Below are 24,589 nucleotides of genomic sequence, written 5' to 3'. Positions count from 1 at the left end.
TTGTGGTCCTACAGGTAAACAAAGCAAACATTAGTTTTTTGAGGAAACTGGTTCAAAATGGCCCTGAAGTTCACCCAGGAGCCAATTTCATTCAGCAGAGACACACACAGATGAAAAGGTAATGCTTTCTAGTCTAGTTGAATATTACTACCTTCTCATAACCAAGTTCACTGTTGCCATACTTAGCCACAGAATGCAGTCCAAAGTATAATTTTGGGGACATTTTAGCATGTGGAAAATATCTGTATAAATTGCAGTGAGCCTAGGTGTATCATTTGCTCTGTTTGACAATTGACTGTAGAAGTATTAATTTGTTCTCTGGCATTTAGCGTTATTGGATCTATTTGGACAAGACACATTGGGATATGAAAGCAGATCATTTTCTGTGTCACCTGTGCTCTGGGATCACTTCAGTGTATTCATAACCCAGCAGGCACTCATTTTTCCAACTCTGGCTTTTCACAGCAAAACTAACTGGGGTAAACGTGATGTAAAAACATCAGCAGGGCCCAGTCAGAGAAGCTGATTTATTACTGTATTTCTGTGATTCTAAGGCAACTTTTTTTCACATTTTAGTATTTTTTAAATTAAGCTGTGTATTATAACTTGTCATTGTTTAATCGATGGCCTCTATAGACACCTTAGATTCAGTGAAATACGATCATTTTAGAAGATTGAATCCTGACATGAAGAGTGAGAAACTTGGTGAGGGAACTTTTTTCTCACACATGGTATTTATTATTGTATGTTAAGGTTTTTGAAATACGGAAATAGGGAAAAGATGGCTCAGGAACTCAAGTATGGGGACATCGTAGAGAGACACCTCATAGATGGGGATGTGGTGTTATTCAATCGGCAGCCATCACTGCACAAATTGAGCATTATGGCGCATCTGGTGAGTATGAGATTCTGGTTTTATTTTTTGTTGGGTGGATATTTGCTGTGTGTGCAGTGCTAAATTCCAGACTTCTAAAATTAAAATTGCCAGTAATTGCAGATACTCATAACTTTTGATTTTCCTCTTGTCTTTTTAGTTTGAGTAAAACTTAAATTTCAAGCTTTTCTTCAATATTTTTAATATTTATAATGTAATCTTCATGCACAACAGTAAAACAGGAACTAATTGAAAATTAGTGTGAAAGTGACTAGAATGATTTCACTTGCAAACAAAAATGTATACACATGTATGTCTGCACAAACTTATGTAAAATAGGTATGACAGAAAATTGACTTTTGATTTAACTTAGCATATTAACTAATGTTTAAAAGATTTTTCTTTTCAGTAATCCTCCAACTAAGACCCTAAAACCATATATTGGAGGGTGATTTAGTTTTGCAACAGCAGCAGTTCCTTTTTCTGGAGATTTAGAATGGAAATGGAGATGCAGCTTTTATTTACTAAATAATCATAAATTCTATCTGCAAAGCGATTAAATCCATGAGCATTTGCAGACAGTGTTTAAACAGGTTCTTTAAGTAGTGTTTTGCTAGATTCAGTTTTTCAATAGTTTACGAACACATTACATCAGTCTTTTTTTTTTTACCTAATGGTGGAAATACCGAAGAAGCAGTTTATGATTATGAGGTTGTGATCATGGGATCTAGGAGGTGAACAAAAGCCTTTTCTGGAAACTTCTGCTTGGCTTTGGAGCATTTTTTAAAATAGAAATTTTTTATTTGAAAATTTTCAAATATACACAAAAGTAGAAAGACTACTATGGTGAACTCACATTTTCTCATCCTCGTTGTTCAGTAATTTTCTAGATTTTTGCCTCACTTGTTTTATCTCCCCCCCCCCTCCTTTTTTTGATGAACCCAGATGCCATGTATTTTTTTTCTATGTGTATTCAGTTTACTTCTGTAAGACAATAACCACAGTGCCATTATCACACCTCACAAAATTAAGTCATTCTTTGGTATTGTCTAGTGCCCAGTCCATAATCAGATTTCCCCTCGTGCCTTAAAAAAATTTTTTTGTATCTAGTTTGCTTGAATCAGAATGCAAACAAAGTCTACACCTTATATTTAGTTGATACATATCTTAGGTCTGTATTGTTTTAGAACAGTCCTCCATCCTTCTGTTAATTTGAATGTCGTTGAAGACACCAGATCATTTGTCTTGAATGCCCATGTTCTCAGTTGGTTCGTATTTGTGTGCTGTTAAGTGTTTCTTCATTTTTCCTGTTATCCCTGTAAGCTGGAAATTAGCTCCCAAAGCATAATCAGATTCAGGTTCAGCTTTTCTGCAAGAATAGGAGGTGCTGGCTGCATCCTCTTGCCTTATTTCAGGAAGCACATGTTATCTGGATATCCCACTCTTAGCTATGCTATAAACGTTAGGGATTCACCTGATGTCTTCTTTGAAAGGTTCTTCATCAACCTTTTTTCTAATGGTTCCATCCACTTATGATCTTTGCCTGCATCATTTCACTGGGGCTGCAAAATGGTGATTCTCTAATTTTTCATTCCTTTCACATTTAATACACAGCATTCTTGTACTGAAAAACTAGAGCTATTTGCTTACCTACAAATACATAAAGGAAAGGCAGCCTAGATGCCTAATTCTTTTTTCTTTATTGTCAATTTGAGAAGTAAAAAGTTATGGCTTAGTTATTTCCAACTAGGTGTTTTTGGGTCGTGTTAGTTTTTTTTATTGTTGGCTTTCCTTTTTTCAGTGACAGTATAAACTCAGTGGGTTTTTATGTAGTCAGTGTTTTAATCAGCTTTTGCCATTAATCTTTGTCATATCAAACTGTTAAACCATTGGCCAGTGGGAGCCCCTTCACATGGCTCCTATGTTGGTGTTTGCCTCATAGTATTAAAACATTGGTTTGAGCTAATAAAGCTATTGAATGAGTCTACAGGTGACATATATCTCTTGACAGAACATACTAGAAAGTTATATCCTTAATCTGAAGTTTCCAATTTTCCAGGAAACCATTTTCAATGTTTTGAAACTAAGAAGTTTTGGGATAAACGACTAAATCCTTTTTCTGTTTTGTGTTCCACAGGCCAGAGTCAAGCCCCACAGGACCTTCAGATTTAACGAGTGTGTGTGTACACCCTACAATGCAGATTTTGATGGTGATGAAATGAATCTTCATCTTCCTCAAACAGAAGAAGCTAAAGCAGAGGCCCTTGTTCTAATGGGGGTACGTAGGATGATACAGCCCAGCTTACAGCTTCTTGAAAAGAGGGGAAAGAGTGCACATCCCATTGGAAAACACCCTATAGAATATAAGTGAATTAGTTTCTATAGTAGGTGGGAGGAGTGGATATTTTCTGACCTATAATGTGGGTTCCTGAGAAAAAATTATAAATGAGTACAAGTTATGAAAAGACAAGAGTGTAGCAACACCACAACTGTTGGGTATCATGGGAAAAGATGTTCTGCATAAGTAGATTTTCCTGTAGCTAAAGATTCTTTAAGCACCAATGCATTTTATTGAGCATTCTGAGTGGAAACCTTCCAAAGTGTATTACATGCTTCTTTGTCTTCTAAAGGGCACAATACACATAGTCATTTTTGTAATGACTCTTACCACCACTTTCTTTTACAAACGGTTAAGAAGTGCTCATTAGATGCTAGAGTTCAATGGTGAGGGAGACAAATGCCTGTCCTCAAGGAACTCTACTGTTGTATCATATGTCCCGTTCTCTCTTGAAGCCAGCCATAGCACAGTGGTGCAAAAAATCAGAAGAGTTATATACCCAAATCTTAAACACAGCAGTTCTTTATGCTTGGCAGTTCCACATATTGGGGCTTTTTGGTTTTTTGGTCTTTTTACATGTCTGTATTTTTAGGCTTTTTTATATAATGATTATATATTATTTTTGTAGTTAAAACTAATATTTAGAATGTTGCCGGTGATAACAGCTATCAGCCTGCAGCCAACCAGTGAGACTTTGTCGTTGACTTTGCTATTAAGGATCCATTTTGTTAGACATTTTGTTTTAATAACATATTTCATTGGTTAAAAATGACAACAATAAAAACAGGCTCCAAGGATGTTGGGATAGAAGAATCCATAGTCACTATCTGGACAAATCCTGTCAATTTCTTTTGAGAAGTTTTTTTACTATACTGACTCAACAATCCTGTCTCAGTGGAGCAGGTTGGGCTGTAGCTTGAATGTGGCCCAAATTGTCTAGGAAACTTTTTCAAAATACGCAAATCTCAGGCTCATGCCCTCTGCTTTCCCAGACCATTCTCTGTCTCACCCTAGAGAGATTCTCTAAACCACAAGTGAACAAATATGTCTCCCTGCCCAGTTGAAGGCTCACTGCTCTGGGAAGTGGTTCAGAAGAAGGCAGGAACAAGTCTCTGCTCTGGGCGAGAGAGCCCAGAAAACCCACAAGTGCACAGTAGCATCTCTGCATCAAGACTTGAACAGATGCAGTCTGATGCACAGAACCACCTTTAAATTTACCTATGTAGTGAACAACTAGCATGTTTTTTTTTCCTAGTGTGGCGCTTGTTAAAGTTTAGTTAAATCTTTTTGATAAATTGTTCGTTGTTAGAACCTAATGTCTTAAGAGAAATTTAACAGTTCTGCTATTGCTACGGAGAAGTGTGGAATTGATTCACTTGAAAGATAACACAGTACTAATTCATAGAAATGAATTTTCTTTGGAGAAATACAGTTATTAACAACAATAAAGTCATGCATGGTTGAGTTCTTTACAGAAATCCAAAAGAACTTCACTCAGTATTTTATTTTAGTGTTGGTAGAAACCTCTGACGTCAATCTTGCTTGAATTTTTTCTTTCCCCTTGACAGATGGAAGAACTGCAAGTTAGTGACAAAGCTGGGATTAAGACCCGTGGCTTCTGTTTCTCAGCCTCATCTTTTCTGCTACTCTCTATTTATTCATAACAATTCATAGTCTTTATCGTGCAGATCTTTGGACTGCATCATGCTTTTTAGAATGGCTAACTTATTGTGTTTATTTTTCCTTCAGACTAAAGCAAATCTTGTAACCCCAAGGAATGGAGAACCACTGATTGCTGCTATTCAGGATTTTCTAACAGGTGAGTTTGTGAAATTAACGTGAAAGGAGACTGGAACACGGTGATTCTCATTCACAGTGGTTTCATGTGATTACTTGAAAAGCTATTTAATTGCCTGCGTTTAATTCTGTTGTTTGTTTACTAAGTTTAACTGTGAACCTACTTGAGATATTTAGTATAGGTTGATTGAATTGAATCATGGAATCAACAAGCATTTATTAAGCTTCTACCATAGACTAGACATTTTTCTAATCACCAGGACTACAGCCGTGAGTAAAAGTCCCCTTGTGGAGCTTGGATTCTAGTTAGAGGACAGAGCCAATAAGCAGCTGTATGTTTTAAGTCACTTTTTTAGTAATAGTACAAATTTATTTTAAAATCGAAACATGATTTCCTCACAGTTTCATTCCTTTTGCGTGTGTGTCATTTCTTAACATTCTTAGGTGCCTATCTTCTCACTCTTAAGGATACTTTCTTTGACCGAGCCAAGGCTTGCCAAATCATTGCTTCAATATTGGTTGGCAAGGATGAGAAAATTAAAGTTCGCCTCCCACCCCCTACAATATTAAAGGTTTGTACAAGAGGTGTGTGTGTATCTGCGTGCATGTACCTATGCTGCTACTGGGTTTGAGTATGATTGCTGTACAGTCTTGCTTTATTTGCATGGTGGGTGTTTGAGGCCAGGCTCGGCCAGCTGATGCTCTGACTTTCTTTCCTCCTTCAGCCTGTCACCCTGTGGACAGGAAAGCAGATCTTCAGTGTCATCCTCAGACCTAGTGATGACAATCCAGTGAGGGCCAACCTCCGAACCAAGGGCAAGCAGTACTGTGGCAAAGGAGAAGATCTCTGTATCAATGATTCCTGTGAGTTAAAGCAATGGGATGGGGGAGAGGGGACAAAAACAAATTACCAATAACTTACCTTCACCTAAGGAGCAAATTCAGTTTCTCTAAGACCTTAGCCTAAAGCAGGAAGTTTGTTCTTCAGGGAAATGTAGCTAATGTTTCTCCTCTCAGATATGATTCTCCAGTTCTCTAAAAGGTAGAGATCCTGTAGAAATGTGATCCAGTGATTAGAATATTCTTCTCCAAATGTGTTTTGTCTTAAGTGACTGGTTTCTGTCATTTAATTCAATTTCCTTTATTCTGCCATTGATAAGGGTATCATTTAAGGTATATAATTTATTATTTCATATCCAAAAAATGTGTTCATTGACCAAAAGTATGACTAAAAAGTTTTAAAAGATGAACTTTTTTCACCTGCCTCACCTGGTCATTGGATTTTATGATAACATGAAGATCAAGTGTAACGGTGAGAGTATTTAAATGCAAGCCATCTTAGTCATCTAGACTAATTCAACCCAAAATATGGTCCATAGACCAATGCCATTCAGCCAGCATTTACTTTCTGGTACAAGCTCCTTAGTTCATCCCAGACCGCTAAGAAGCAGATCCCCAAGAGGCTACTTTGAGTAGCACTTTTAGAATGGGCTTTGCTAGCAAGGCTTTGTCACAAGAAATGGATCTCCAGGACTCGGCACTGAAGAACTGAACTGCAGAGTCTCTCTGAAGGTCAAAGTTCCTACTGTCTTGTAATGAAGAGTAAATATTTTGAAGAGCACTGATTTTTCTCAGGTTTATAACCATTCCTTTGAAAACAAACACTCTTATCTTTTAGATGTTTTGGCTTCTTATTTTAGACTGTATTCTGTTTTTTTCTGGATTTGAATTTCATTTTGTTATTGTATAGGCTATTCATGGTGGTGCCACTCTTAGTTTTTAGTATCTTAGTTGAATAACAGAGTTCTCTACACTTTGTTTACAAAGTGCTTTGCTGTGCATAATTTTATTGATGCCCAAAATGTCCCCACAATGTCAAGATGACAGGTGCTCAGTATTGTCAACTACAGTTCACAGATTAAGAGAATAAGGGTCAACTACTACATTTCAGAATTAGGACTAAAAGGTAACTAACTGAGCCTTTCATGCTTTTTTAAAGTCCCCTAGATTTCTTTTCTCAAAAAAAAATTTTAAGGAAAATATCTATTTGGTCTGCTTTAACTTTCAACATGGAAACAGATTTTTTTCAACTAAACCTTGTTTTGGAATGAAGCAGTGTAATAAATAATTATTTGTTTAACAGCATAATCATTGTTATCCTCCCAGACGTTACTATCCAGAATAGCGAGTTGATGAGTGGCAGCATGGACAAAGGAACGCTGGGATCAGGATCCAAGAACAATATTTTTTACATTTTGCTGCGAGACTGGGGGCAGAATGAAGCTGCCGATGCCATGTCACGGCTTGCCAGGCTAGCTCCTGTCTATCTCTGTGAGTATCTCAGCATCTTTATTTTATTGCAGTAGTCGTTGGGATTTAAGGAGTTTTTTCTACTGTTTCTTCTACTCTTGTTTTATCCACCCTGAACACTTACACAGAAAAAGGGTTACTTATTCAAGCTAAATCATATATGCTTTTCTTAATGAAATTAATTCAATACTAACTAGTTTGACTGAAGGTTTGAATTTGCTTTTCAGTTCTCTTCTCAAAATTTATAGTAGCTCCCTGTTGTCTGCCAGGCAGGATTGTGTTATATAAAGGGCCCTTTGTGGGCTGCTTCCAAGGTACCTGTGCACTCAGTGGCGCCCTCTGGACCTTCGATGATTCAGTCCTACAAGGTTATTTAATATTTTCCTGCCTTCCTTAAACTGTCTTATTTCCTTTGCTTGCTCATGCTTTGAGCAAGCTCTGAGTGGAGAGTCTTTTGCATGCCTGGAAATATCTTTAGTCTACTCTTATACTTGATTGATTCTTTGGCTGGCTATAGAATTCTAGATTGAAAATTATTTTCCCTCAGAATTTTGAAAGTATTGCTCTACTCTATAATAGCTTTCAGGGTTTTTGTTAACATGTATTTCTGTTCTTATTCCCAAGTTTTTGTATTTGAATTGTTTTTATTCTGAAAGCTTTGAGAATCTTTTCTTTGTTTTTGGTGTTCTGAAAGTCCACAATGGTACATCCTTGGTATGGGTCTTTTATCATTCATTGTGCTAAGCGCTCTGTAAACGATTGTAATATGCAACTATGTGTTCTTAATTTCTAGAAATTTTCTTATATTATTTTTCTGATAATTTTCTTTCTGATAATTTTGTTCTTTTTAGAATTTCTGTTAATTACCTACTAAGATTCTCTGATTTTATCTTCTTGTCCCTGTTGTCCATTTCTTTGTTTTTGGATTCACTTTCTTTAAACACTTCTCTATTGATTTTAAAATATTTTTTACTATCACATATTTAATTTCCAATTACTATGCCTATTCTTGGATAATTCTTTTTTAAGGCTTCCTGTTTTTTTATCCTGATACATCTTCCTTATCACTCTGAGAGAATATAACTCAGTTTTATGTTATTGGCACCCTGAATTTTTTCTTACCTTCTAGTTGTTTTTTTTTTTTTTCCTATGCCTCAATCTTTCATGGTAAAGACTTTCCTTAAATATTTGGTCGTCATTGGCTATCATTCATATTTTATGAGTGAGGCACTAAAACGCTAATTAGAAATGGAGCTCATTGGCTGATGGACCTCTCAGTTCCTTGATTGAGCTGGAAGCTAGCTTTCTGATTGAGTAATTACCCAATATCCCTATCAGTAACATTTTTCTCTAGGGAGGCTTTGTTTCTCCAGAGGTATCTTCCAATCTCAGTCTCCTTTCCAAGGATAGAGACCTGGCTGCCAGGATTCTGGGAGCTGGACAGAGAAGGGAGCTTAGGGATTTTAGACATAGAATTTGAAAAGTCCCTCAGTGCCTGATTTTCAGTCATCCCCATCTTTCTGCACCTAGTATCCCCCAATCCAGAGCTTCTCTACTTCTATTTCTTGGGTGGTAAACTCTCATCTCCCACAGAGTTAAGCACCTATGGTACATTTCTCATACAGACTTTACACTATGGTTCCCTGTTTTCAGCACATACATCATTCCCAGCATCTGCAGAACTTGGTGATCTAGTTTCTGAGCCCTTCCAGGCTCATTGGTCCTCATTCTCATAACCACTTTTAGGGTATCTCCTTTCCCACTCTACTAAGCCACTCACTTCTTATGTGCCCACTTTCTGCCTCTGTTAGGATTATTGATGACGTGTAGTTCTATCAAGGAGGAATTTATGTTCGTTTCTTATTCTCTGTGTTTTGGAATGATTTATGAAAAGAAAAACGGGTTTTCGGGTGTAAGCATAAAGGTTCCTGTGATGCTGTCTTAGAAACAGACAGAAGTCAGATGGCTTCCTTTCTATAGCTGGCGTTCTCAGGCTGCTCTTGTGTTTAATGACAGTCTGCTTGATATTATTGTTAGTTGGGATATCACCATGTTCCCCCTAGATCATGAGATCTGAGAAGAATTAGAGAGTCTTAGTAGTGTTTGTATAACTCCCTAGGGACTAATATAGTAATTTTTTATTTAATTGAATTATAACAAATTCTCTGAAGGTGTAAACTTGTTTCCACGTAGTGGGTTGACTAACATCCATGGCCGTCTTCCTATTCTACCTGCCAACTATTCTACAGCTAACCGTGGATTCTCAATTGGGATTGGTGATGTCACACCCGGCCAAGGATTGCTAAAGGCCAAGTATGAGTTGCTGAATGCTGGCTACAAAAAATGTGATGAGTACATTGAAGCCCTAAACACAGGCAAACTGCAGCAGCAGCCTGGTTGCACTGCTGAGGAGACTCTGGAGGTGAGTCTGGCTCTTTGGGTCATTTCAGCCACTTCATGCTCATAGGGTTGTGCTGTAAACCATGAAGGGAAAATAACAGAGAGGTGTGGGAAGTAAAGGCAGTGGTTTTAGCCTCTTGTTGGCCCTGTGCTGCTTGTGTATGTTCTCATTTGTTTAATGAGGGGAGGAGGGCCTTCAATCAGGTCTTTTATATCTTCTAGCTTTCCCATTCTAGGTGAATGTGAACAGCCCTATCTGTTCATTTGACCACATGGGGCTGCTCTTGTTCCAACATCACCTTGGGTCCCTTCTGTAAATGGTACTTGAGTGCTTCTGCCTTTTCTATTTCCAGCATCCTTTGACTAGAGACTGGCCCCACAGCTTTTTGAATACAGAAGAGGGAAAATTCATGTATGAGAGTCATATACCAGCCTGCCCCCTCATGTTTGAAACGAGGTTAGCTGAGAACTGGACCAGCACATGTCAGAATTAGAATCACCATCAGCCTCTGAGAGCCCTACATTTTCTCTAAAGCAGCCCAGGTCAGCAGACTGACTGCACCAGGGTTTTGCCTGGCTCTCTTCTGCCTCCTCGGTAGCTCAGAGCTTTCACTTACCTAAGTATGGAAGAAAGGCTCTTTAAGCAGTAAGAAATTTTCTGATGAATTGAATTTTTTAAAGCAGATTTGTGTGAGGTTGTCACCATTAGCTCACTCTTAATCTCACTTAAATCTTAAAGAGAGATGGGGAAAGAGACCTTGAGACCTCAGCAGCACTCGTTTTTAATGGAACCATGCCTTGTAAGTGATTCAGCATCCTAAGTTGCAGGTTGAGGAATAACAATCTGGATAAGCTCATGGACTGGAATATTCCTGTAGAGTTACCTCATCACACGCTTAATTTGTAGGAATTCAAATGTGCGCTTGGCAAGAAAAAAACAGACAAATTTTTATAAATAGTACAAGTATTATTTTACACTTTATACATTTATTTAGGTGTGAGTGTATATACACAGTAGTATAGATGCAGATATATTGTTGTATAGGTTCCTATACAATAAGGCATATGCATTCTACTTCATTGCCGTCTAAAGGATTTTTCAGGGTTATTTTACTAATCATTTTTACCTTACACACTGACTTTGGAACCTTGTGGAAGATGTCAGTCTATATACATAGGGCATCCTATCCTGGTTTTCTAAGGCTCTGAAACCTCTCTTTTGGAAATCTGACATCTTTGCATAAATTTTTTCAAATTTCTTTAAATGTCAGATTGGACATTTGTGATCAGCAGAGCCAGTGAAGATGATTCAATCACATACTTTGCTTTCTCCCACCAGGCTTTGATCCTGAAGGAGCTGTCTGTGATCCGTGATCACGCTGGCAGTGCCTGCCTCCGGGAGCTGGACAAGAGCAATAGCCCCCTCACCATGGCTCTGTGTGGCTCCAAAGGTGAGTGTGTCCTCTCTGGCCACTGCTGTCATTGTATTCTCTGTGTGGCTACTGGTTCTGTTCCAGAAAATGTAAGAGTCATAAATTCAAGAAGACCTTTAATTTATAAGGGCATATCTTTTAAAATCGTATAAAGTAGACCCTAGAACAACACGGGTTTGAATCACATGGGTCTGCTTAAATGCAGATTTTTTTTTTTAAATCAACCATATTTTCGATCCGTGATTGGTAATCCACATATACAGAAGGCTGACTTAAGTTATACATGGATTTTTCGAATCTGTGAGCCGCTGGTGTCCCTCACCCCACATTGTTCAAGAGTCAACTGCATATAGAAGAATTATTTGCATTTGGGGGAGTTTAACTCTGGAAAAATTTGTTAGTAATGTGTGTGCCTTTCTGAGTTTGAGGGTGCTTTATGCTCACGTTTTAAAACAACTTCAAAAAATACCTAATGATCTTTAAAATAATATATTTACCGATTTCTTTAACTTTGCCGCCTTACCCACCCCACTCCTATTTCCTGCTCCTGGTATACCCCACACCATTACCATTCCTGTGTCTTTCCTTACCACTCTTCCACCTACTTTGGAATTCCTCCCCCTGCCCCTTATGTCTAAATCATAATGTCTTCCAAAATTCCAGTCTGGTTGCTGCTGTCTTCTTGAAGACTCCTCTCACCCTGAAGTGCTCATTTGCTCCTGGGCACCTCTAGCCCTCACTCCACCTTTTTTCTGTTACCAACAGCTCTGCCTTGTATTGTTGCAGTTCCTTCCGTCTTTTACTATCCCCACACTATGAACTTATTAAGGATAAGGGGCTGTGCTATGTTGTGTTCCTGTTTTATCCCGCAGGTTTGCTCGCACTTCAGTTAATGTCATTTCAGTAAATGACTGTTAATATTCCTGATCTGCTTCCCCAGGTTCCTTCATTAACATATCACAGATGATTGCCTGTGTGGGACAGCAAGCCATCAGTGGCTCCCGAGTGCCAGATGGCTTTGAAAACAGGTCCTTGCCTCACTTTGAAAACACTCAAAGGTAAGCAGTAGTGGATGAGGCAGAACTTTGAAGGATGTCTAGCAACAGTGCAAAAGGAAGTAACTGAAGCTCTGTGGTGGCCAACCAAGGGTCTCCTGGAGGCGAATTTTAAGGGCAAGCACTGCTCAGAGTTGCTATTCTCTCTTCAACCCAAACTCAGTCGTGTAGAAGGAGGCTTGTTAAACTCAGACCTATAAAACTTGGACCAGTGCCCTCTTATATACTTTCTCTCCAAGGAGGATTACAGGTTTCCCTCAAATTACCTTCAATAATTAAGACTTATAGTTACCTTATATATATGCTCAATCTGTATGCTTGTTTGGGGGGCATTTTCAAAAAAGTATAAGAGTTTTAAAATAGTGATAGTATGAACCACACTGAAATGACCAGAAAATTTCAGGTTCTTCTCTCTAGAATTCTCAAACTCAACTTTTAAATGCCTTCTGAGTTCCATTGTACTTGTGATTTGGGTGCTAGTGTAAGCAGAAAGGGTGGGAGACAAACCTGTGCTTGGGTTGTTCTGGGACTCAGAGTCAGGCAACTATTAAATCTGTAGTCAAGGAACTTAGAGTAGATTTGGTCACCCAGTAAATTCCACGTTTGGAGTCTCATTAAAGCACTGAGCCTCAGCTGCTCTTGACTTGTGGAACTGCAGGATTTTTGTCCAGACCCTCCTGGGGAGATAGGACTGCTGTACTGAGAGTATATGGACAGCCTCTGCATCAGGTAGCCCCAGGAACAATTCAGGTCCTCTGCATAACATCAGAATTCGCTAAAGGACAGGCAGATAAGTGGTCATTGGATTGGTACCTGCCTGTACTTGTCAGGCTCAAAGTTCAAAGGCAGCCTGACCAATTTAGAGGACAGGCCAGAGGCATCTAGATTTCTCAATCCATGAACCAGCTGCCCCTTAAACAAAATAGAAGAAGCAAAAGGTTGGCCTATACATCTAGATTGTCCTCTAAGGAACATAGACCTATCCAGATCAAAGGCCATTTGGCCATTTCACATGATGTTTTATATATGTATGTATTTTTTTACAATGTTATTGAAATCCATTTTATTTATCATAATCATCCATTTAAAGTGCACAGTTCCAGTGACCTAGTATAGATCACAGAGTTGTGTGATCATTGCCATAATCTACTTTTAGAACATTTTCAGCACCCCAAAATGAGCTCTCATAAACATTAGCAATACCTGGTTATGTTTTGGAGGTGGGCAGGCCCAGCCCATGGGGAGAATGTCTTTAAGGGAGTCATTTCCCAGGGAACAGGCATGATACTGCGGTCAGTGGGAGCTCTCTGAGGTCCTTGATTGCTTGCCTGCTCAATGGGTAGCAGCCCAGGCTTTTCCCTCTCCTGAGCTACTTGCCTACCACTGGCACCAGTACCTCCCCTGGCTGGGACCTCACCTTCCTTGACTTTGGTGAGGATGGGTTGTGCCACATTGTTTCTCCTTTAGGAAAGGGTGATAAAGCCTGCCACTTCATGCACGTGTATTGGCCAGGTATACTTATAGCCTAAAAATGGGTCATTTTCTGATTTGAATGGGTTTTGGAATTGTGGACCTTGGCTCTTTTTTTTGTTTGTTTGATTTTTCTCTTTTTTTTGCCCCTACCCCTTTAGCTCCCAGCTGCCAAAGGCTTTGTGGCTAATAGCTTTTATTCTGGTTTGACACCAACCGAGTTTTTCTTTCACACAATGGCTGGCCGGGAAGGTCTGGTCGACACAGCCGTAAAGACAGCTGAAACAGGATACATGCAGGTAACTTGAAGCAATGCAGGCCGTTAGCAACAGAGTGAGACAGGGCTCTGTGGGTTTTGACTGTTGAGTGTTTACACATTTTGTACATGAACTATAATGTATCTGGTCTTGGTATTTAAATAGAAAAATCAAGAAACATAGGTACTCTGGAAATAAATAACAAAAAAAGTAATGTTAATGTTCCAAATCATGCTGTGTACCTCAAGTTTTCAAGACTGGGCCAAAACCACACATACCGAGGCTCCACTAGAGGAGAACATGGACTGGAGGTGCATCCTGGGACTTGCTGTGGAACCTCACTGAGCCTCTGTTTCCAGTACATGAAAATGGGAGTGACAGTATAGACCTCCTGATTATTGAGAGGACTCTGCTTCTCACTTTGAACTATTTATGTAACTCATTAGTGTCATTCCAATTGACTCTACGAACCTATTCCAATGCCCACAGGAAGGCCTGAAAGGATGACTCTTTCTCCACTGTTTGTACAGTTCTAAGTTAATAGGTTCAAGTGGACAGGGCTAAACTAGAGGTTTTCTATACCTGTCAAAGATACTTCTAATGGGAGAGGAGTAGAAATACATTCCTACTTTTTTCTTCCATAAGACCACAAGCATAGGACTTCTTTTTCTGCAGTCTAATTTTCACTTCTACCCTGTGTGGTTATAATCTATGTTGTTGTTTTTTTAATTTCATTGTTTTTGTCTACTTCCAACACCAGATGAAGTTAACACTCTAAGTTGCTGGACCATAAACGTGCATGGCTTTGTGTCCCTTTTCTCCCCACTGTGTTCCCAGTTTGAGAAGCATAGTCTTTTGCATTCTGGGAAACCAGCATTGAAAGTCCAGAGATATGAATGAGTGAGCCAGAATAAACAAGGTTGACGAGGGTGAAAATGGACTTCGGTCAGTAGACACCTATTTTCATAACCTCTTTTGTGCCTCGTATGTTATTACTGATACTTCCCTTTTAATCATCTTTTGATGGGAAATTGCCCTTCAGTTTTGGAGTGTGCTGCTGTTGTCAGAAACCCAACAGACTGAAATGCTTTTACCACTCTTGCCAGGATGTCTTTTGACTCTGCTTTTTGTCTTTACCTTTTTGGAGTAGAGAGTATGACTTTCCCAGAGCAGTGTGTTACCCTAGAACAAATTGGTTCTGGCATGAGGGATTTTTGTTTTGAAGTTGCCTAGAGGAAAATTTCTTTCTCTTTAATTCACTGAGCCACCATCACATTGCTGGCTAGAGTGTGTTCTGCTGGTGGAAGGTTTTCCCTAAGCAGGTTTGAGAAATGGCTGCTGCCTGCTGATTCAAACACAATGCTCTCCCTGTTCTCTCTTCTTTCCTCTGTGTCCCAAAAGAGGGTCTGCACCTGATCCTCTGTAATTCATTTTGAAGTCCACAGGGGTCCTAGATTAAGTTGTGTTTAGAAATACAAAGCTATCGCATTAATTTATACCTTAGGGAACAAGAGGGAAGGCCATGCGGACTAGAAAAACAGTGTTTGCATAGTCCTTTGAGGGTGATGGGGTTTAAATTGCATGTATTCTAAAATACACTTAAGGGCTGGAGGTTGGAACATATTCTAAATCCCCCTAGATAGGCTAGTGAGGCACTCTTGGGGTCAGGGGGATCTTTTTAAGGGATTTCTAATGTTTTTATGTGATTAAAGTGTTAGTAACCTTGAAACTTAGAGTTGCAAATCTCATCCTCTGTACATGTGACTAGTCTCCTCAAAGCATCTGAGCTTTGTTTTTTCTCTTTTTTCCCTCTAGAGAAGGCTCGTAAAGTCCCTTGAAGATCTTTGCTCACAGTATGATTTAACAGTTCGAAGCTCTACGGGTGATATTATCCAGTTCATTTATGGGGGAGATGGCTTAGATCCTGCAGCTATGGAGGGAAAAGACGAACCCTTGGAGTTTAAAAGAGTTCTGGACAACATCAAAGTAAGACTTAGCATTATATCTGGGGTTAGAGTGTTTTCGAGGACATTTCTTTAGAACGGAGGTATCCTTTGGAATATCACACACAGTTAATGCTCAGTCATATCTACCCAACCACTGGGTCATTATTTTTCATTTTTGTGTTACTCTGCATAATTTTCCCAAATACTAAAGGAAAAATATTTTTTCAATTTCAAAGTCTAGTTATTGGTAGTAACCAAATGCCAGGAGAAGAGGGCTTTGGTTACTCTGTGTCTAGTAAAGTGTAATAGATGCCAGTGTTATAAGTCATGAGTATTGAGAAGCAGACACATTTCACATACTTCAACTGGGGGTATAATTTAGAACAACCATTTTGGGAAGCTAGTTTGACAGTACTGATCTGAATTTAAATGTGGGTACCTTTTGACCCAGTGGTTCTACAGAAAAGATCTGCCGTACAGAAAAGATCTAAATGTGCCGAGTGTGTTTCCAGCATTGTTTATAGTATAGGCAAGCCATCAACGAAGGATAGCTCAGATACATAATGGTCTGCCTGTACATTAGGATGACATGCAGCCATTAAAACTGGGGAAAATTCCATGAGCTAGGGAATGGAGAAGATTTTTCACTCTTGAAATGTTTAGGGTTTTTTAAAACAACAATCTGGGGTTGGGTAAAGGTTGGGGAGTAATGGAACAAGACTCACTGAACAACCCAGAAGCCTTAGTATAATAAGATGGAGTATTAGTTTACCCTGTTTTCGCCTTCACATTAAAGGTAAAGTCTAAAATTTATTTTGAAGGGAAAAAACATCACAGGTTGCTAAAAGCTAACTCTGAGTAAGGTCGTTTTGTCTCTTATAAATTCTCTCATTTAATACTGCTTTCTTCTTCACCACCCCCACACATCACACTGTTCCCTGTTTTTAATACTTGAGGCAGTCTTCCCGTGTCAGAGCGAACCTGCTCTCAGTAAAAACGAACTGATCCTGACCACTGAGTCGATCATGAAGAAGAACGAGTTCCTTTGCTGCCAGGACAGCTTCCTGCAGGTATGCTCCAGGGTGGTAGTCTTACCCGGCTTGGCTGTCTCAAAAAAATAGTTTGCCAAGTGCCGGCAGGTGAATTTTATAAGCTGAGGGGTTTTATGTAAGTGTTTCTTTGTTAGAAAATTCAATAATGGCCTAGGCAAAATCTTACAAGCCAATATGAAGAATTTATCTCGTGTCTTTCTTAGTTTATTATCTTTTACACAAGTGTTTCCCTGTTAGAAGAAAAATGCTTTAGTTAGAGAACTAAATTTTTAAAAATCCTATCCATATGAACACCCTTCTTATCCTGTGGAGTAGCTCTCTCCTCAGTCATTCTGAATCCTACTAATTTTTATTAGTAGTGGTATTTTAATACCATTTATTTTAAATTGTTCCTTCTCTTAACCATAGTATGGATCAGAAATCCATGGATTCAGCCTTCCTTTTTTTTCCAGGGAGCTGTTATGTTACATTGATATCTTAAGGTTTTTTTAGCTCGTTTGTTTTTGTTTTACTCATTTCACTGACCTGCTCAAGTGGCTCCTGTTTAGAGTTATGGTTGTGATCAAAAGCAAAAGGATGCGGAAATCAGTAAATGGTTTTTTTGTGTGTGTGCTGATTGGTAATTCAAATGCAGCACAAAATCAGCAGGAATGTATCTTTCAGTATATCAGAAATAAAAATCACAAAGTGACACTTTAAAACAATTAAGGAAGCCCTTTCCTCCTTTCTTTTTTATATGGAGGTAAGAATGGTGAAAAAGAGACTCTTCTAGACTTTAATATGTTTAAAGTCAAGATTAAAACAATAGCTTTAATATGGGTAAAATCAAAAGTGTGACTAGATTGCGTGCCTTTGTTTTTATTCCACAGATTTTTTTTTTAACAAATTAGGATTGTAATTTGGTTTTTCTACATAATTATATTTACTTATTTGTTTCTCTGTTTATCCTTGAAGACCTTAACTGAGACAGGCTATGAGAAATATAATGAGGTAATGCACTTAGCATGCTGTGACTGCTGAGCATAAAGGAGTGAGTTCTAGCAACGCTCCAGCTATTTGCCAGCACTGGAGACAACAAATTTCCATCCCAGTGCTGGCAAACACAACTTCTCTATTCATCATTTTGGACTGGTTCCTTTCTTGCCTTTGACAAGGTTTAACGGGTGACCCACTGACCAGCAGTATTTATTCAGCAAGCACTTGTTCAGCCATCATTATGTCACATGCCATGTAGATCCCAGGAACACAAAGATGGCCAAACATGTCCTTGCCCTTCAGTGGCTCACAGTTTGCCAAGAAGGTTCAAAATACACTGGCCAGATAGATTTGTCTGAGCCCCTGAAATGTTCTCTGGCCCTATCCTACGCCAGAGCTGAGGCAGCAGAGGCAGCTCCTGAGTGGCATTGAGCACTGGCCCTGCCAGAGTCCGGTGCCCATGCTCACAGACATACTATAGCATGAGTGTGAGACTTCGCTGGTTAATCGTGTGACTAATTGCCTGCCAGTTGCCATGTTTTGCGTTCCCTGTAGTATGCATGGGTTGATTTAGCCGAAGACTTACTAGCTTATTTCAGTTTTTATTTTTTCAAAATGAGCTTTTTTTTTAACCTCTAGAATATCTAACTTTTGTGTAAAGAAAATCATTCATTTCAGCAAAGCCACTGGAATCTAGTCCCTGTGGGTGGCAGCTGAAAGATTGCATTTCCAGTTCTTAAGGTGGGCGGGGGTGATGGTTTTAGGTTTGTGCTCTCTATTCCTATGTGTGCAAAGTTCCTCAGAGATGAAAATCACCCAGGTCTGCTCGTCCTCGTTCTGGGTTCCCTGCATCAACAGGTGGGGCAGCCTTTAACACCTGGTGATCAAATGGCAACGTCTGAGCCAAAAGAGCTTTCAGGAGCTTGCCATAAAGGACATAACAACAGCTAGACAACTAGGCTGGGGGAGGAAGTTACCAATGTGAAAGAAGCTCTTTACACTGAATGATACAGAAGAAAAGTTAAATGGCAGCAGGTATTAATGCCTCTGCATATTCCTACTGTTAAACAGAGTCATGCCAGGAGAGATCGCTCCACTGCCCTCTACAGTTCTAGTTTCCTCCTCTGGTTCGCAATAACTGGCTATATCTGAAAATGCAGTCTCAAACTCGTAATTAGTAAGTAAGCCTGGAGAGTTTCTCTTTAAAAAAAGCCTCTTGAGAATTTTCAAGTTTTTGCAAATTAATAAAAGCCCTATCTGTATAGAATGATGGCTGAGTGGCACAGTAACCCTGTGTGTATCTCCACGCTTTTTCAGTGAGAAGAAGGGCAGTCATGAGAAAGCTGTGTTCATGAACAAGAGATAGCCAAGGTATGGTAGACCCCCGCCGCAACCCAGGTAGCTCCTTGGTCACCTGGACTCCTAAGAGACAGACTGAAACTCTTAATGGGCAGAAAATACATTGCAGAAACCCCTGCCCCGAGAGCAGACTACTTTCTACCCGAGAGTAGGAAGATCTGACATCGTGAAGAAGCTTGTCACCTTAGCCACGCCCCTGACCTCCTCCAGCCCCTCGGTGCCTTCTACTCTAGAGTGATGGGGCTGATGCCATGCCACCTCATGGGAAGGTCTCACTGAACCAGGCAGCAGCAGACTGGGAAGGGTCTATGAGCCACGGACTGTTTTACTTTCAAAAAAGGTAGTACTAGAAATTACTAGTCTGTGGAAGGCTAAAGAAATTTACTTTTGCAGGGTTAGGAGAGAACTTGGTCAGTAAGTGTTAAGCTTTCTACAGGTGCCTTATAGAGTTTAGTTTTTGCAAAAGCAGGTTTCTGATTTAGTCTGCTTTTTAAAACACTGGTTTCAGACAAAACTTGAGGCTTTTTCAGCTATGTGATACTGACTACATGTGGGACAGGGCATGCTGCTCTTCTCCTTGGGAGCCCCTCAGCCAACCTTAGGATGGAGAAACAAGGCCTCATGAGGCACTATATGGTCCACCATATACTCAGGCCAGCTCACCGTTCTGTCCATGTGTGTGGATCTGTCCTCAGCCAGCTACATAGAGCAGCCGGATGCCTACAGTTGGCCAGAGTGCCATTCATGCTCACTGTCACCATGATTTATCTAAAACCATTGAGGGAAATCATAATTCCCAGAAAGCTGCTTGAGGTGAAGTGTACTCTGTTCACTCTCCCCATATTCTCACCTGGATAAAATCAGCAGCTGGGCCAGCATTGCCTCTGCTGTGACCTCTGAAGGACTGCTGCTACCACATGGTGTGCACCATCAGCTCACCTGAGAAGTACTCAGAGTTAGTATCACAGGGCTGATGTGTGGCCCCATGGGAGGAAGATTTTGGTACACGTAGCTCATCAAAGCACACCACACCATCTCCCCTCTGTAAGCACTCCCCAAAAAGGAGGTGCTGGCCAATCCTGGTTCTAGGAATGACCACAGGGCTGGGTTTATTTCACAGACACACAATCAGTTATAAACCAGATGGGTTTTCCTTTTTGAATGATTGCTAGTAAACTTCAAGTCAGGTGTGTAGCCTCTAGCTCTACCCTATGGACCGACCACATGATGCACTTTTCACTTTCCTTGCTCCATTTTGTTGCTGTCCCGAGGCTTAGACTACTGTTCTTAAGTTCAGCAAGAATAGCAAATATACCGATGTTTCATGTCTAGCTTTGAGAGTGGTTTCCAGGAATCCTTCCAAAGTTCTAATTGTGTATGGGAAGAGAGTATGAGACTGGGGGTGTAAAGCAGAGATGAGAGACGGAGGAAGAGAAGCTGGGTTTAGGAGCGTTTCCTTTGAAATAAAGAAAGCTCAGAACATGTGTTCGAAATGTATATATGTCTATGAATTTATGCTTTAGCTTGTATTTAAATTGATATAATGACTTCAGAAGAAATTCTCAAAAATTGATCAGTCTAGAGATTAAAAGTATAAATGGCACACTTCTACCTGCTCTGAGCTGTGTGAATGTGGACAGCATGGAGAGCAGAAGAGAAAGTAGCAGATATAAAGGCTTATCCTGGTGTGACTCTCATGTGCCATGGACGGGCGGCACAGTGGGACTGGGAGAGTGGCTGGTACATGCCATTGCTGAGTCATCATTGGAGTAAAAAGGCCTTAGAAATACCTAAAACAATAAGTTATGTGGCCAGAGTGTGGATGGTGTGGTGTATTCCTTGGAAAAACATTTTGTTTCAGAACCTATATCCATATTATGTCTCTAATAGTATATATTCAGCTGTCACTAAAATATGGACTCCTGTTACTAAAGTTTATAAAATGCATTGTGGCATCTGAATTACTAGGAAATATACAACTGATGTTTGCTGTGTAATCTTTCAGGAAATAAAAAAATTCATCAAGGGGGTCTCTGAGAAGATCAAGAAAACCAGAGATAAATATGGCATCAACGATAACGGCACGACAGAGGTAACGGCCTTTCCCAACAGGTTAGGAAGGACACTAAGGAATTATCAGGTGTTTCCAGCCCTAACCTGCACTTGGCTTTATTCTTCCAGCCCCGTGTGCTCTACCAGTTGGACCGGATCACCCCCACCCAAATAGAAAAGTTTCTGGAAACCTGTAGGGACAAGTACATGAGGTAGGGATGCTAATTGTCTTGGACTGCCGTGCAGTCACATGGGTCTCTTATATGCTTCCTGTTTCCCCATGGAAACAAAATCCTGCCCCAGCACCACTTATTGACTCCCAGTGGTTGAACAGGTTCTGTCACCTCTTATCTAGGGATTCCAATGGGTAGATTGACGAGATGTGCCAAGATGTGGAAATAATTGCAAAGAAATTTCTGAGTGTCTCTCCCCACAGAGAAACTGCCAATATATTTGGCAGGAGCTAGCTACTCTGTCTGCCTTCAGTACCATTTTTGCAGAGCTCTCAGATCTTCTCCATGCAATAGACGTTTGGGCCCAGTCATTGCACACTGACCACAGGTAGCCACAGTATTCACTTTCATTACTCTACCCCTCTGAGCATCACGTCCCCCTGGCTGCACTCACCTATTACTGATCTGTGCCAGGTTCTTCCTCTGTCACTAGTGCACCCCAGCTCAGTGCCAATTCCTTCCTGACCCTAATGGCAACTGCATTTTTCCTGTCAAAAAGAAATACCAGAAGCAGGGCTCCCCAGCAGTTTTGCCATACTTTTCATCCATATCTTTTTCTTCTAGGGCACAGATGGAGCCAGGTTCTGCAGTAGGCGCACTCTGTGCCCAGAGCATTGGTGAACCAGGCACCCAGATGACCCTGAAGACGTTCCACTTTGCAGGTGTAGCCTCCATGAACATCACCCTGGGTGTGCCCCGGATCAAAGAGATCATCAATGCTTCCAAGGCCATCAGGTGCCCTACTTCCGTTTTTCTTCTGTTCCCATATTGCCTGTCATGTTTCTTGAGAAACAATGATTCTCTTAGTCACATGTGATACTCAAGTGGGCAATATCTCAAACTTTAGTGGCATGCTTGTGTTAATCATATTTCAGTTTTTAAAAACCCCACTTGAGAAAAAATAAGTTGAAACTGTATACAGTCAAAATTGAAAAAGTAGTTCTTTGTGGCCACAGGTCACATGAAAGAGAGAAACATAAAAAACAACTGGAAAAATTATAGCAGTGTGTCACTGAAGATTTCAAACTTTCAGTGTCACATTTCCAGTCTAACTAGGCCTAAATAATGTGTCTACCACTTGGGTTGTGGCCATATTCTGTGATTGCCGCATGATTTCATGATAAGATCTATAGGTGATCTGAAACTAGAAAAGATAAAAATACATTACAGTGCATTTGATGGCAAAATAAGGATTCACCTATGATCTGAATCTAACAAAATAAATAACATGAAGCGAAAGCTGTAGTTGGTTCTAGGACAGCAGCTGTGGACATCAGGGTGGCAGGAGCTCTGCCTACCTCCTCTGTATTGGTCAGATCTCTTCCAGGAATGTGTGTTCTGGGGACACCATCCAGGACAATGAGGATAGAAGCTGATGGCTAGTGGTTGGTGGAGCTAGGGATATCCTGGAAAGGAGCTGATAGGGCCGAGGGAGAGGGATGGAACAAGCTGTAACATACGAAGGGCCAATTTACTCAGGGAACGGAACTAAAATAGCTACTTATTAGGACCAAAGAAGAAGACGTAGGTTCACTTGGTTAGGAAGAACTTTCTAAAAGTCATTTCATTCACTGGTAGAGTGGGTTATCTCATGAGCTCCTAAAATAGTAAATCCGAATGAGAATGTTGATAGGAGCATGCCCAACACACAGTGAATACTCAATAAATTGCAATTGCTTTTAACATCACAATTCTAAATAGTACTTGGATTTAACAAAGCAGTAGTCTTCAAATAGGCTTACCCTTTGCTGCAACTGTTTTTCCTTTCCTTCTCATAGCACTCCGATCATCACGGCACAGCTAGACAAGGATGATGATGCAGATTATGCTCGCCTTGTGAAAGGGAGAATTGAGAAAACCCTCTTGGGAGAGGTAAGGAGAAATCTCTCTTAATAACAAGAAAACTACATCAGCAGCATTGCAAGGAAGTCTAAAAACCAGTTGGCAGTAGATATACCAGTCAGTGTGTCCGTACTACTCTATGTCCTTAAAAAACAGCAAGCATTGAATGCTCTTAGGAAAGGGGATGGTGACTGATTAATGTTCTAATCTTCTGACACTACAGATTTCAGAGTATATTGAAGAAGTGTTTCTTCCTGATGATTGCTTTATTCTCGTCAAGCTCTCCCTGGAACGGATTAGACTTCTGAGACTGGAAGTGAGTCACGTAATTAAATGTGTAGAGGAAGTCATCCCCTGTTAGTCCCAAGATAGGCACTGATAAACTAGAGCAGGAGCAAAGCAAGACCCAAGAAGCATTGCAGATGCTTTCTTTTGGTTGCCGTTCTCTGTGAGTCTGCTGTCCCTTCACATTCTTTCTTACTAAACCTGACTGACACAGACACACACAGGAAATTAGTTGAAATTTTGTGTAGGCCAAAACACCCATTCACTGTGACAGAGTATTACAATAATTGGTGTCCTTTCCATCTTCCCAGTGTCTAGAAGGACCATAGGGCTGGCCGTGTCTTACATATCTGTGGCCCCCAGCACCCAGCACAGCACCTGTCTAGCTCAGTAAATGTTTTTGGATAGATGGGTTAACATGGCTTATTATATTGGCATTTACATAATAGGTAACAGTTTAAAGATTATCAGCATTTCTCAAGGATAGACTGAGGCGGGGATGCAAACAGAGTAACATACTGGTACCTTCCTCTTTCTCTCAGGTTCTTAAAATCAATACTAATTGTAAAGCCTTTTCTCTCAAGAAAAGTTCACCAAGTTCACATGTTATCCATATGACAGATGACCCAAATTGAGCAGCCAGTCCTCCAGGTTGGGGAATTCTCTAACCTGGCTCTGGCCGCCTGCTTTGTGGCTCTTTTACCAGAAGAACTGGGTAGCATTGAGGAGTGTAGCACACAAGCAGTTATGGTGAGGTCAGTAAAGGGCAGGCTCCACTGATGCTTTTAGATTGTTCTGGCCTCGAACCTCCCGCCTCCTGGGCCTCCCCTGGAGCCTGTGTTTGTTGCCATGAATTGAGCATGCATTTTTAATGAGGGAGTATAAAAAAGCTTTTTATACTCTATATGAAT

At 40.2% G+C, this 24,589-nt stretch overlaps 1 protein-coding gene across 1 annotated transcript in view; it reads left to right on the top strand.

The window, feature by feature from the left end:
• Positions 1-24,589, top strand: part of POLR3A (RNA polymerase III subunit A) — a 47,108-nt gene that overhangs the window by 13,577 nt on the left and 8,942 nt on the right. Inside the window, 18 exon segments of the mRNA XM_039872213.1 lie at positions 15-118; positions 754-895; positions 3,012-3,152; positions 4,962-5,031; positions 5,454-5,581; positions 5,735-5,873; positions 7,176-7,340; positions 9,569-9,741; positions 11,059-11,170; positions 12,093-12,217; positions 13,839-13,976; positions 15,750-15,920; positions 16,837-16,950; positions 21,272-21,358; positions 21,448-21,530; positions 22,116-22,286; positions 23,330-23,423; positions 23,617-23,709. Coding sequence (XP_039728147.1) covers positions 15-118; positions 754-895; positions 3,012-3,152; positions 4,962-5,031; positions 5,454-5,581; positions 5,735-5,873; positions 7,176-7,340; positions 9,569-9,741; positions 11,059-11,170; positions 12,093-12,217; positions 13,839-13,976; positions 15,750-15,920; positions 16,837-16,950; positions 21,272-21,358; positions 21,448-21,530; positions 22,116-22,286; positions 23,330-23,423; positions 23,617-23,709 — 2,250 coding nt within the window.

This window comes from Pteropus medius, unplaced genomic scaffold, assembly GCF_902729225.1.
Source record: "Pteropus medius unplaced genomic scaffold, Ma_sr-lr_union100, whole genome shotgun sequence".
NCBI lineage: Eukaryota > Metazoa > Chordata > Mammalia > Chiroptera > Pteropodidae > Pteropus > Pteropus medius.
Note: the sequence above shows the minus strand (reverse complement) of the source record. Positions and strands in the feature narration are given on the sequence as shown.